At 45.6% G+C, this 13,816-nt stretch overlaps 1 protein-coding gene across 1 annotated transcript in view; it reads left to right on the top strand.

Annotated features, from left to right (window-relative positions):
* mcf2a (MCF.2 cell line derived transforming sequence a) overlaps positions 1 to 13,816 on the top strand; it is a 30,338-nt gene that overhangs the window by 6,463 nt on the left and 10,059 nt on the right. Inside the window, exons 2-17 of the mRNA XM_031790076.1 lie at positions 6,430 to 6,498; positions 6,757 to 6,871; positions 7,331 to 7,421; positions 8,917 to 9,036; positions 9,137 to 9,253; positions 9,458 to 9,607; positions 9,758 to 9,873; positions 9,965 to 10,079; positions 10,254 to 10,373; positions 10,631 to 10,822; positions 11,105 to 11,296; positions 11,571 to 11,742; positions 12,893 to 12,972; positions 13,233 to 13,318; positions 13,420 to 13,486; positions 13,571 to 13,686. Coding sequence (XP_031645936.1) covers positions 6,430 to 6,498; positions 6,757 to 6,871; positions 7,331 to 7,421; positions 8,917 to 9,036; positions 9,137 to 9,253; positions 9,458 to 9,607; positions 9,758 to 9,873; positions 9,965 to 10,079; positions 10,254 to 10,373; positions 10,631 to 10,822; positions 11,105 to 11,296; positions 11,571 to 11,742; positions 12,893 to 12,972; positions 13,233 to 13,318; positions 13,420 to 13,486; positions 13,571 to 13,686 — 1,918 coding nt within the window. The remainder of the gene's footprint in view (positions 1 to 6,429; positions 6,499 to 6,756; positions 6,872 to 7,330; positions 7,422 to 8,916; positions 9,037 to 9,136; positions 9,254 to 9,457; positions 9,608 to 9,757; positions 9,874 to 9,964; positions 10,080 to 10,253; positions 10,374 to 10,630; positions 10,823 to 11,104; positions 11,297 to 11,570; positions 11,743 to 12,892; positions 12,973 to 13,232; positions 13,319 to 13,419; positions 13,487 to 13,570; positions 13,687 to 13,816) is intronic.

Raw genomic sequence — 13,816 nt, 5'->3', positions numbered from 1 at the left:
ATTATCTGTCCCACTTCACAACAGAATATCACAAAAAAATGTATTCGCTTTGCTGCACATTGATGCTACTCAAAAGAAGCAGCTTGAAACATCCCAAATTCTAAATCAGGTAAACAAGTCACGGCACATGAGCCTAGATGTGTGACATTTCCTCCAACACTTTGCCTCTACCAAGCCCACCACTATAATCTCCTTAGCACTGAAATCCCTGTTTGGTAAAAATATCTGCTGACCTCAAAACAGTCTAAGCCATGGCTCTTTGTGTAATGTGTGTAGGTAAACTTGAGGGACTGCATGTGTGTGATTATTGCATGTCTGTGCTGGTCTCTTTCTGTCTCAAGAGGTTTGTCCATGTGCAGTATATTACTCTCCCTCTTCACACAATGTAACTTCTATGAGACATCACAGTGACTGTTGGCTGAAGAAGTTTCTACCCTCCTCAGCCCGCCCAGTAGGCCCACAGCCTGCCATCATGGCAGTGCCAGTCATGTGTGATATCACTGAAGTTGAGTGGCACCCTTCTTGGTATGGTCTTATCTAGTAAAATGTGTGCTGTTCGCCCCCAAATGACACAATCCCGTTGCTGAAGGAGTGCCCTGGGCACAGCTGCACTCTGGGAAGTAGGAGCGCTGCAGCACCCCCTGACAAATCACAATTAAAGAATAATAAATATACACATATACATTTTTTTACCAATTTAGAGCACCTGGCCTTTATTACTCCTGTATGAGCGCATCAAAAGAACTTGTCAGCAGAGCAGAGAGAAATCCCCCATCAGTTTAGTCTCCTCAACTTACTCAATCACCACATTATTCAGTAATAGATCTAGATATGGTTTAGGATTGAGTGAGCGATTTGTCCCAAAAACAATGCTGTTAATTTTGGAGATAATTAGCACCAGCCTATTTTTTTTATTTATTTTTTATTTATTTAAGCCAAGCCAGTTATGAACAAATTCATATTTACAATGACTGACTGCCGACCCCGGACAAACCCTAACCCGGACAACGCTGGGCCAATTGTGCTCCGCCCTATGGGACTTCCAATCATGGCCAGTTGTGATATAGCCTGGAATCAAACCACACTCAACCAAATTTGCATTAGAGAGGCTTCCATTAAAGACAACCCTCTGTGTTCTATTAGATGGAGAACTCCTAATCCATTATAAAACAGAGGATGTATACACACAACACTTTTATTCCAGCAATAAGGTAAGATCTGTGAGGCTTCTGAAGCCATGTAGTAAAATAACCAGAGTCTTGTTGGAAGACTATTGCATGCATTTGAGCCAGTTTCAACCGGTTGGCTAATGATGATATTGAGCAAAAAACACATGGCTGCCTCACTTCGGCTTTAATCCACCAGGACTCCTATCACCCTGCCCAGTAAACAGACGCTATCACAGATCACCTGCTAAAGCCAGCCCTGCTTTACCCTGGGCCTTTAATCTGTCTGGCTGCCTGGGAGTCTATCTCAGGACCCAGCCATGCTTAGCAAACACTACTCAGTGAAGTCACCTGACTAGGCTTTGGTGCTTGGATGCTTTGACGAATTGAGTCAGCGGGAATAATTGTTTCCTAGCTGTAGGGCTGCCAAGTAGAAAGCATGATTTGGAGGTCCAGTGTGTTGTGCATCTTGTTTAGCAGGCCAGGCAGAGACGGAGTGATTTACGTCATGTGATGAGTGGTACAGAATGCAGATTCTAATCGGAGAGGAGCCTTGGTGGAGACTTCCTGGGATCACAGACTGGCACGCATTTCCAAAACACTTCAGCCTGCCTGCAGCACAAGCATTCTCCCTCTGATCTAACACTATACTGTCTGAAGTTATGCAGGACAGGCAACTGTAGTGTGTTTGCTGTTATGTTTATCTGTATTGTTTCGATTGCTTGTCATCATATCTAGATGACGGATATTGCCCCTTTTCTCATTAAATTAAATCAAATCAAATGTATTTATAAAACCCTTTTTTTTTTACATCAGCAGAGGTCACAAAGTACTTATATAGAAACCCAGCCTAAAACCCCAAACAGCAGATGTAGAAGCACAGTTGCTAGGAAACACTCCCTAGAAAGGCAGGAACCGAGGAAGAAACCTAGAGAGGAATCAGGCTCTTAGGGGTGGCCAGTCCTCTTCTGGCTGTGCCGGGTGGAGATAGTTCTTCAAGATGTTAAAACATTCATAGATGACCAGCAGGGTCAAATAATCACAGTGGTTGTAGAGGGTGCCGCAGGTCAGTACCTCAGGAGTAAATGTCAGTTGAATTTTCATAGCCGATCATTCAGAGGACGAGACAGCAGGTGCGGTAGAGAGGAAGAGGGAGGATAGAAACTAGAGTCTGGGGAGTGACTCTGTGGCCCTGTCCGACGATACCCCTGGACAGGGCCAACAAGCCAGGATATAATCCCACCCACTTTACCAAAGCACAGCCCCCACACCACTAGAGGGATGTCAACAGACCACCAACTTACTGCCCTGAGACAAGGCTGAGTATAGCTCACAAAGATGTCCTCCACCGCACAAGCCCGAGGGGGTCGCAAAACAGGACAAGATCACATCGGTACTCAACACACTCAAGTCAGGTAAGGTGAAAAATCTTGGTACGATGTGATGCACCCCTCCTAGGGACAGCATGGAAGAGCACCAGTAAGCCAGTGACTCAGCCGCCGTAATATGGTCAGAGGCAGAGAATCCCAGGGGAAAGAGGGGAGCTGGCCAGGCAGAGACGTCAAGGACGGTTCGTTGCTCCAGTGCCCTGCCATTCACCTTCATACTCCTGTGCCAGACTACACTCAATTATAGTTCCTACTGAAGAGATGAGTCTTCAATAAATACTTAAAGGTCTCAGAGTCTGCGTCTCTCACATGGGTAGGCAGACCATTCCATAAAAATCGAGCTCTATAGGAGAAAGCCCTGCTTACTTAGAAATTCTAGGAACAATAAGGAGGCCTGCGTCTTGTGACCGTAGCATACATGTAGGTATGTATGGTAGGACCAAATAGGAGAGATATGTAGGAGCAAGTCCATGTAATGCTTTGTAGGTTAGCAGAAAAACCTTAATCATCCCTAGTCTTAACAGGAAGCCAGGCTAGCGCTGGAGTAATATTGTCAAGTGTTTTGGTGCTAGTCAGTTTTCTAGTAGCCGTGTTTAGCACTAACTGAAGTGTATTTATTGCATTTTCCGGGAAGCCAGAGACGAGAGCATTGCAGTAGTCTAATCTAGAAGTGACAAAATTATGGATTATCTTTTCTGCATCATTTTTGGACAAAAGGTTTCAGAGTTTTGCAACGTTCTGAAAAAAAGCTACCCTTTTCAAAATTAGATTGTCTCTTCATTACAGTTCCAATTTGATATGAATAAATTGTATCTTGTGTCAACATGAATAGTTGAGAGATGACAATGTGAATGATTATAAAGGCTGTATCGCATCCGGCCGTGATTGGCAGTCCCATAGGGCGGCACATAATTGGCCCAGAGTCGTCCAGGTAGGCAGTAATTGTAAATAAGAATTTGTTCTTAACTGACTTGCCTAGTTAAACAAAGGTAAAAGTACATAGCCTAGTAGTTGTTGTTGATGTAGGCTGTACAGGAGCTACAATTTATACAGAAGTACACACTATGAACCCCTTATCAATAATTTATAAACTGCTTATACATACCACATGTGGCCTTTCCAAGCTCTCCATAACATTCAAGCCATGGAAACATTAATTATTACACAGCCAGTCCAGGATATCCATTTTGAACCTGACACTAACCAGTACCTGACTGTAACCCTACTCGATGGCTGTGTGTGAATGGCCCAGCCTGGCTTGGCCCAGCCCATGTCTCTGTGTGTGAATGGCCCAGCCTGGCTTGGCCCAGCCCATGTCTCTGTGTGTGAATGGCCCAGCCCAGCCTGGTTTAGCCTAGCCTGGCTTGGCCCATCCCATGTCTCTGTGTGTGGGAATGGCCTATCCCAGCCTGGCTTGGCCCAGCCCATGTCTCTGTGTGTGGGAATGGCCCAGCCCAGCCTGGCTTGGCCCAGCCCATGTCTCTGTGTGTGGGAATGGCCCAGCCCAGCCTGGCTTAGCCCAGCCTGGCTTGGCCCAGCCCATGTCTCTGTGTGTGGGAATGGCCCAGCCCAGCCTGGCTTGGCCCAGCCCATGTCTCTGTGTGTGGGAATGGCCCAGCCCAGCCTGGCTTGGCCCAGCCCATGTCTCTGTGTGTGGGAATGGCCCAGCCCAGCCTGGCTTAGCCCAGCCTGGCTTGGCCCAGCCCATGTCTCTGTGTGTGGGAATGGCCCAGCCCAGCCTGGCTTGGCCCAGCCCATGTCTCTGTGTGTGTGTGAATGGCCCAGCCAGCTTTGCTTGGTCCAGCCAATGTCTCTGTGTGTGTCAGTAACACTCATGAAATATTGACAAGAGATCAGCGGAACTCATTACTGCTACCCACGCCGACTCCCTGCCTGACACGGTTACCCCCGACGACAACGTGGAAAAGGACACTGTAGCCTGTCTTCTCTTGAGAGGTCTGTCTACGGTGGCCTTTCTCAATAGCAAGGATATGCTCATTGAGTCTGTACATAGTCAAATCTTTCCTTAAGTTGGGTCAGTCACAGGGATCAGGTATTCTGCCACTGTGTACTCTCTGTTTAGGGCCAAATAGCATTCTAGTTTGCTTTGTTTTTTGTTAATACTTTCCAATCTGTCAAGTAATTATCTTTTTGTTTTCTCAGGATTTTGTTGGGTCTAATTGTGCTGTTTGAACAGAGCCCCAGGACCAGCTTGTTTAGGGGACTCTTCTCCAGGTTCATCTCTCTGTAGGTGATGGCTTTGTTATGGAATGTTTGGGAATCGCTTCATTTCAGGTGGTTGTAGAATTTAATGGCTTTTTTCTGGATCTTGATAATTAGCGGGTATCGGCCTAATTCTGCTGTTCGTGCATTATTTGGTGTTTTACGTTGTACACAGAGGATATTGTTACAGAATTCTGCATGCAGAGTCTCAATTTGGTGTTTGTCCCATTTTGTGATTTCCTGGTTGGTGAACGGACCCCCAGACATCACAACCATGAAGAGCAATGGGTTATATAACTGATTCAAGTATATTTAGCCAGATTCTAATGGGTATATTGAATTTCATGTTCCTTTTGATGGCATAGAAGGCCCTTCTTGGCTTGTCTCTCAAATCATTCACAGCTTTGTGGAAGTTACCTGTGGTCAGAGGTATGTATATTTTTTTGTGTGCTCTAGGGAAAAGGTGTCTAGATGGAGTTTGTATTTGTGATCCTGCCAACTGGTCATTTTTTTTAACACCATTATTTTTGTCTTACTGATATTTACTCTCAGGAACCAGGTCTGACAGAATCTGTGCAGAAGATCTAGGTGCTGCTGTAGGCCCTCCTTGGTTGGGGAACTAAGCACCAGATCATCATCAGCAGACATTTGACTTCAGATTCCAGTAGGGTGAGGCCGGGTTCTGCAGACTGTTCTAGTGTCCTCGCCAATTTACCAACTACCGTTCAGAATTTTGGGGTCACTTAGAAATGTCCTTGTTTTTGAAAGAAAAGCACGTTTTGATCGGTTGCATGAACTTGTCAACAGCAGAGAATTATATATGACTATAAATGACTTTTAACATGTCTACTTTAGGGCTATGTAATGCTCGTTACTCGAGGTTGTCACGGATCCCTCTGGAACTTTCATTACGCACACCTGTCCGTGCCACTTGTATTGCGCAGATAATTACAGGTCTCGTCCCATGTGCTATCATTGTGCGTGTGTGTTATTTATTCAAGGTAGTTCTCAATCTTTTGTTTAGGTTTCAACCCTGTGTTTTGTATAGTGTTCGTCCCTGTGCCTTTACACTGCACGCCATAATTTGTGTACAATAAAAAAAACTATTATGCATTCCTGTGTCTGTCTCTCGATCCTTCATGCCAACGTGACAGAGGTGAACTCAGTCTTCACTGTGGCTTCACTCATACCACTATTTGATTGTATATGTACAGTATATTACGGGCAGTGTTTTAGTCCTGTCAACTGTGTTGAATGTGTAATGTTATGAGAGGAGAGAGTAATGCTGCCTGCCACCACAGCGGGCTGGACACAGTATATGACTCCATGCTGCCTCTCCCCTGGTGACAGGAGAAGGGAGTGGAGAGGTATAATGACGGCCTCCTGCTGTGCTAGCCTGGATGTCACAGTGGAAAGATGTGGTCCAGACCCGCCTCCGAATGATTGACTGACTTGAACCAGACAGCTGAGAGTCTGATACCTTCCTTATCACTAATGTTGATGTTGTTTTACATACGACCACTGGGTGGCAGTAAATCCCTCTGTTAAATCATAATGTTATGTAAGATCACCATGGGTTGACACTTTCAAAGAGGCCTCTGACCCCATTGTTCTAATATCTCCCTCTTTCTATCGCTCTCTCCTTCCCACAGAGGTGTCAGTCCCTATGAGTATGAAGGAGGTGGACGGCTACATTGAAAAGCAGGTGGCCTACCTGTCAGGTGGGAGGTCTTTACTCAGGAATATCTATTTTGGGTTCATAACCTCTGACCTGTGTTAACATTGGCTGTGTAGATTCAGTCAGTGTCTACGACCTGTAAAAGTAGGAGTGACATGTAGAAACTAACACTGACAAAGCTGTTCTCAGTTCATCCAACATTTTATAGACTACTTAAATGAGGGGTCAGCAAAGAACATAATATAATCGTTTAGTACACTGTTGAGTGGGATAGTTCATATGAAACTGTTTTTCTTTCCAGGTGGGCGTGGTGAGGACTCCAGCGTGATTATCACCCTCCCAGAATACTCTGCTTTCAGCGACATACCAGAGGAGTCTTTAGCTAAAGTCTTAACATACCTCACCCTCATACCTCGGTGGGTGAACCAACATAATACACGACCTCCTACTACTCATCTCTCTAGCCCTCCCTCTCTCACCTCATAACTTTCTCTGCAATGCAGTGTGTGCCTGCTTTAGTCCAGAGTTAGTATTCTTTGCAGATATGGCACTAGATGCTCTCTGTCCCTCATCTATTTTGATGTCCTCTGTGCCAGCTCAGAGCAGGTATATCCTAGGGAGGAGGGATCGTATCATTGGACGTGGACCAAAAGGGGAGTTTGAGTTCAGGTCAACAGAGTCGATGAACATCCCTGTAAACAGATCTAATGTATTCACTGCAGGCTTTCTTTCTGCACCAAAAAATACAATTTGTCTTTGGCTGCAGTTAGCTGTCAAATCAACTTAGCATATTATATTTGACTAGTAAAAGTAAAACATTTGTTAAGTGAAAAGTACATGTGTTCAAATAATCCTTTTATTGCTTGTGTTTGCAGAGCACGACAACCAGGTGTAAAATTCATCATCATTTTAGACAGACGACTGGATACTTGGACCTCAATCAAAACAGCACTTGCCAGAATTGCGGTGAGCGAGTTATAGTCTTGAACATATGATTTGCTGCTATGCAAAAAACAAAAATCCAGTTCAGAATTTCAGCACTAGACAGACTGGACGTCAGAGTGGGGAGCTGTCCATGGTGCTGAATTGCCCAGCGCTCAGTTCCTGCTGTTTTGTGATGGTCTCGTCTCTCGGTCTTAAGTTCATTAAAATACTTCGTCGTGACTATATCTGTCAAATACTGCAGTTGCTTTGTCACTGTTTATTATTGCTCATGCATAGTTTTCAAATAAAATGTTCTGTACTCACGGTATGAAACTTGAGTACCGTGGCAAGGGAATGAAGATGCATTAGCCAGCACTCAATTACGTGGATATTAGCTGATGACGCTATATTTCGGCGCACGATGAGAGGAAGAGATTGCAGACAGCGCTGCCACCCTCATCGTCGCAGCAGCGTTGATGCTGCGGCTGTGGCCCCGCAGCCAAGTAAAGGGAACCAGTAGCCGGCATTGGCACCGATTTATAAGCTTCGGGACGGCGACATTTAGAATGATAGCATGATCGTATAAATGGCTGTAAACACAATGGCTGTGAGTTACCAGCGCCGAGGATTGCCCAGGATACGGAGGAGCCCGGTAACACGCTTTTTAAATAGTTTGATTTATTGATTAAAGAGTTGTGGTCAAGTTTGGGTGGGCAGGGTGAATGCGGCATCGCTCACTGGCTGCAGCTTAAGCATAAGCACTGCGGTGCAGAGCCTGATTTTAGCCTCGTCATGCAATTGATGCAGCAAGACAGAGAACGATGGCTTGCTTATGTGAATACAAACCCGACTGCAATATTTAGCATGTTGAGCTTGAAGGGCAGTGTGCATGTTTGAAGTAACCTAAAGCTAGATTTAGATGGCGACGTCAAATTAATATCCAAGCTCTTTGTGGAATAATCAACATTTCCCACTGTTTTATGTCGATGTCCTATCCATATTTAAGTTTTAACGGCTGGCATCTTGAATTATACCAAACCCATATGTTAGTAAGGCTAGACCTGCATCACCACAGTCATGTGATAAAAATGGGTGTGAATTATTTTTCCAATTGAGCTAATAAGATTGTCATCCTAAATGCTCTACTTGTGATGTCTGCTGCTGAAAATCGCTCTGAAGTTAAATCAAAGCCTCATCCCTAAATAGAATTCAGCCTACCTACTGTCTCCTCTTGGTTAGTGAAGCCATTTTCTATTGAAGACAACTTCAATACACCTGTGATAGGCAGGATAGGTCCAGCTTTCCTCCTTTAATTGACAGTGGGTCAGACTGAGAGGCTTTGTCTGCCTGAGCCTGATTGCTTGTTAGTGCTGTCAATATGTCCATTCAGGGTGAACAGATGATGGCTATGCATCCAGAAGTCCCTTCCTTTCATAGTGAACAGATTGGCCTGGTTTTGGGTAAAAGGCATGGTCCAGGGTTTGTCAGGGCTCACTGTCCATCAGTGATGGTGTCCCTCTTCCCCCCCTGTTTCCAGGCCTCCTTCCCTGGGAACCTCCACCTGGTGCTGGTGCTGAGACCCACCAGCTTCTTCCAGCGCACCGTCACAGACCTGGGCTTCCGCTTCAGCCAGGAGGACTTCATGCTCAAGATGCCAGTAAGGCAGATCATTTACCAGATCCAACACTTCACCACACATGTACATATTACTAAACACAGTCAATAATGTGTCCATTATTATATCTCTCCTCTATTAGGTGGTGATGCTGAGCTCTGTGACAGACCTACTGAGATACATTGATGAGAATCAATTGACCTCAGAGTTTGGTGGAACACTGGATTACTGCCACAGTGACTGGATCGTCCTGAGAACAGTACATACATACTTTAAACTTACATACCATCAATCATGCAGCGACTCAGAACCCCAGCACAAATTTTACAACATGTCTGATGTGGCGAGACACATTCAAACTTGGCCTGTATGTCTGCACCGTTCTGAGTGATGACGTCAGAGTATAAATGTAGAAACACTGTGATGACGTCCCTGTGTTGTGTGCTCTCTGGCTCCCCTCCAGGCCATAGAGAGCTTTGCGGTGACAGTTAAGGACATAGCTCAGATGCTGCAGGCGTTTGGCACAAAGCTGGCAGAGACAGAGCTGCCAGATGAGGGCACCGCCATCGTACACCTCCTCTCAACCCACACTGACAAATACAGGAAACTCAAGGTATAACTGCAGCACTCCGTTTCACACACCTTTTACGCTAGGCTCTATGATAATGTGTGACAGTCTCGTATCAGCGGCAGACTAACTGAAATCTAGTCTACATTGACCCACTGATGTTTTATAGCCATTTTTCTTGTCTGTCTTGTACAGGAGGCGATATGGTCTGTATCAAAGGAGGGTCGCCACCTGCTGGCTAGCCTGGAGGCCTCTGGGAGAGAGGAGGATTCACTATGGGATATCAGGCTGGACTGGGAGACTGTGCAGAGGTAGATAACCTCAGAGGGATAATCATACTACCGTCTGCCTAAATGTTATAGGTTGTAATATATGGCCACTCTATCTCTCGCTGGTCTTCAGGCTACTAGCCCAGCTGAGGGACATGGAGTCAGCCTTTGACGGCTTCTTTGAGAAGCATCATCTGAAGCTCCAACAGTACCTCCAGCTGCTCAGATACGAACACAGCTTCCAGGAGGTGAGACCGACCGTTTACGTCATGGATGGATTGTTGATTAATTGGCCTATGCCGAGAGGCAACTCTTGACGATACCCATGGGGTGTACAGCTCGATTGGATATTGGATGAGGTGTTTTGAAGTTGGGAGGTGCATATCTATGGAACTAATGTCTCTCTCTCCTCTTGTGGTCAGATGGAGTTGTCTCTGGAGCGTCTGGCGACCCAGGAGAGGGAGGTGTCGTTGTCAGGGGAGACGCTGACTCAGACAGAACAGACACTCAGGGACCTGGACAGCCTGGAGGCTCACGCACAGGTCAGTATTTACCTTTTACACACTCCCTCATCAGATCAAGGACACCAAGACTACACTTAGTGTATACTTAAGCCTCAAAACCTGACCTACAAATGGTGGTTGGCAAAGATCGTCTTCTCTGGGTCTCACGTGCTTTTGGTAACAGCATTGGCTGTGGAGCTAGGATTGAATTGTATTTGCTATGGTGATACTGTATGTGTGTAGACCTCCTGCATGTTATTGTATGTAATTGACAGTGGTGTCCTGGGTGTTGCTAGGAGGAGATGGCCCGTGCCCAGACCATCATCCTCCATGGTCATCAGCTGGCAGCCTGTCACCACTACGCCATGGCCCTGATCGTGCAGCGCTGCAACGAGCTACGTCACCGCTGTGACACGCTCAGTAAGGCTCTGAGGGCCAAACACACACACCTCTCCCAGGCCTACCAGCTGATGCTACGCTTGGATCAGGTAGAGGACACACACATACACACATTTATTTACACTAATACACACAGGTGAGCACAAACACAAACAAGCATTTCGCTACACCCGCAATAACATCTGCTAAACACGTGAATGTGACCAAATACCATTTGATTTGAGTATTTAGCTGTTGATCTGCGTAGATGAAGTGCTGGCACAAAACCATGCACTGAAATATATATGGTTACCTTTATTCTCTGTCAAGTTCTAACGTATATCCGATTGTGATTGGTCAGTGTGCATGACATTGTCTCGTCCCCACCATAGGCCCAGAGTTGGTGTGACGACGGGGCCTACTTGTTGGCCCAGCAGCTGGTGGAAAAGTTCCAGTCTAAGGAGGGGGCCCAGGCTGCTCTGAAGGACATAGACAGATTCCTGGAGGGGGCTCCGTCTCTCCTCAGCTCAGGACATGACCTCCTGGCCGTGGAGTTTGAGTCTGTCCTCACCGCAGAGATACAGGTTAAACACCAACCAGTGTCTCTCATTCACAAACAGCTCTATGGTTTAAAGAGAAAAGCCCTCTGTAATGCTTCTCATGAACCATCAGTGTATAATCCATCACAAGGCTTTCTATATACATAATACATTACATAACTATAAAAGCCTATTTAGCGAAAACTGTTCCACTAACACTGTTTTGCTGACACACTGCAGGTTCTGGCTCCATATAACTCCTCTAAGCCCCCCCCCCCCCCCTCCCCCCCTCCTCCCCTTCTTTCTTCGTCCTCCACAGGTCCAGATAGGGAAGACATTTGAGAAGCACACAGCGGTGCAGGAGATGATCCACAACAGACAGGTCTGTCTGAGGAAGCTGGCTGATAAACACGTCCGTCCCATCCAACTGGTGGCCCCCCGGCCGGAGAACCCACCCCGTTCCAAGTCCCCACTATTCTCCCCCAAACATGGTAAGAGGAGGTAGGGGACACACACGCACTTGATGATTCAGGACATTTGTCACAGTAGATTAAACAGCATCAGACTGTATAGCTGACTGCTTCGGGCTAGAGAGGTTTACAGTACATGTTTCATCATCCAGCTGTCTACAGCCCAGGGCTTCACACACGTCCCTCCAGCCCTGCAGTGAAGTAGTCAAAGCAGCCAACTACAGGATCCAGTAATGAGGAAGCCCACAGTGTTTGTGCTCGACCTGAGTTAAAGATCTACCTGTTTTGGCCCAGCAGTATAATCAGTCCTTAGGGGATACTGGGGCGGCAGGTAGCCTCGTGGTTAGAGCGTTGGGCCAGTAACCGAAAGGTTGCTAGATTGAATCCCCGAGCTGACAAGGTAAAAAAATCTGTTGTTCTGCCCTGAACAAGGCAGTGCACCCACTGTTCATAGGCCGTCATTGTAAATAAGAATTTGTTCTTAACTGACTTAACTGACTTGCCTAGTTAAGTAAAGGTTAAATAAAAAAATTAAAAGTGTGGATAGGACATCCAGGTCCCACAGGACCTATCAAACCACTACATTGTACAACTGCTCTTTGTAGTGATGGCGCTATTGGGTAATGTAGTGTTAGGTAGTGTCAACCGCTGTATCGTCATGGCTTCATCAAAGCACATATATACATATACTATACTCATTATTAACATGTTATCCAGACAGGTCTTGTGTTTTATCACCATTATTAACATGTTATCCAGACAGGTCTTGTGTTTTATCACCATTATTAACATGTTATCCAGACAGGTCTTGTGTTTTATCACCATTATTAACATGTTATCCAGACAGGTCTTGTGTTTTATCACCATTATTAACATGTTATCCAGACAGGTCTTGTGTTTTATCACCATTATTAACATGTTATCCAGACAGGTCTTGTGTTTTATCACCATTATTAACATGTTATCCAGACAGGTCTTGTGTTTTATCACCATTATTAACATGTTATCCAGACAGGTCTTGTGTTTTATCACCATTATTAACATGTTATCCAGACAGGTCTTGTGTTTTATCACCATTATTAACATGTTATCCAGACAGGTCTTGTGTTTTATCAAAACACATAGAAACGTACATCATTATCAACTTCAGCTGAGAGGTCATCTTTTGCAGGGGTCGACGGTTTGAAGTTCTCCTTCGATCTATCACTTCCTGGGAAGAGGACGTCACGGAAAAGCCCCGGCTCCAGAAAGGTGAGATGGAGGAAAGGATGACGTAAACGTGGAGAAATTAAAGAAAGTGAATAACCACAGTGGAGAAAGGACTTTAAACACTGCCGCAGTTCACACACCTCACTATGAATGTCACCGTGGCAACAGTACAGCTGTGATGTTTACATTACAGTTGGTAATCTTTCGGTAGTCATAAAGGCTTGAGGTGGATTTCCTTCTTTATTCTGTGTTATCTGAGGATGTTAATCCTGGTTGTCTCTGTTTTGACCCGTCTGTCTCAGATTGAGGTCATGCATGACTACCAGGAGAATAGGAGCTCCCTGCTCTCCAGCTTGGAGGGAGAGGACAGCCCAGACCTTCTCAAACGGTCTGTCTACTCATCCTCTTTATTATCCCTCTGCAGTCTTCCTGATTCCTTATGTTCAGACATAATACTAATGAGGCCCTCTGGCCCTGTCACCTCCACAGTCACGTGATGAGGGAGCTAATCGAGACAGAGAGAGTCTATGTGGAGGAGCTGCTGTCAGTGCTGCTGGTGAGAAGATACCCAGCAGCGTTTCACCATTTCTGGATTACTCCAGAGTTCTCTATGCTGATGTGTGTGTATATATGTGTGTAGGGATACAGGGGAGAGATGGAGAATCCAGGCCTTTCAGGGCTCCTGCCCCCCATCCTGCAAAGTAAGAAAGACATCCTGTTTGGAAACATGCCTGAGATCTACAACTTCCACAGCAGGCAAGGACACGCACGCACACATGTATCCTGTGGTTTAGAGGAAGAATCCTCACTGTCATTAATGTTGTTTGATTCAATCTCACAGTTCATTGAGACTCCAATCATTACATCCACATAGCCTCTATGAACT

This window comes from Oncorhynchus kisutch, linkage group LG15 (genome assembly GCF_002021735.2).
Source record: "Oncorhynchus kisutch isolate 150728-3 linkage group LG15, Okis_V2, whole genome shotgun sequence".
NCBI classification, from domain to species: domain Eukaryota; kingdom Metazoa; phylum Chordata; class Actinopteri; order Salmoniformes; family Salmonidae; genus Oncorhynchus; species Oncorhynchus kisutch.
This window is presented reverse-complemented; position numbering and strand designations above follow the sequence as displayed.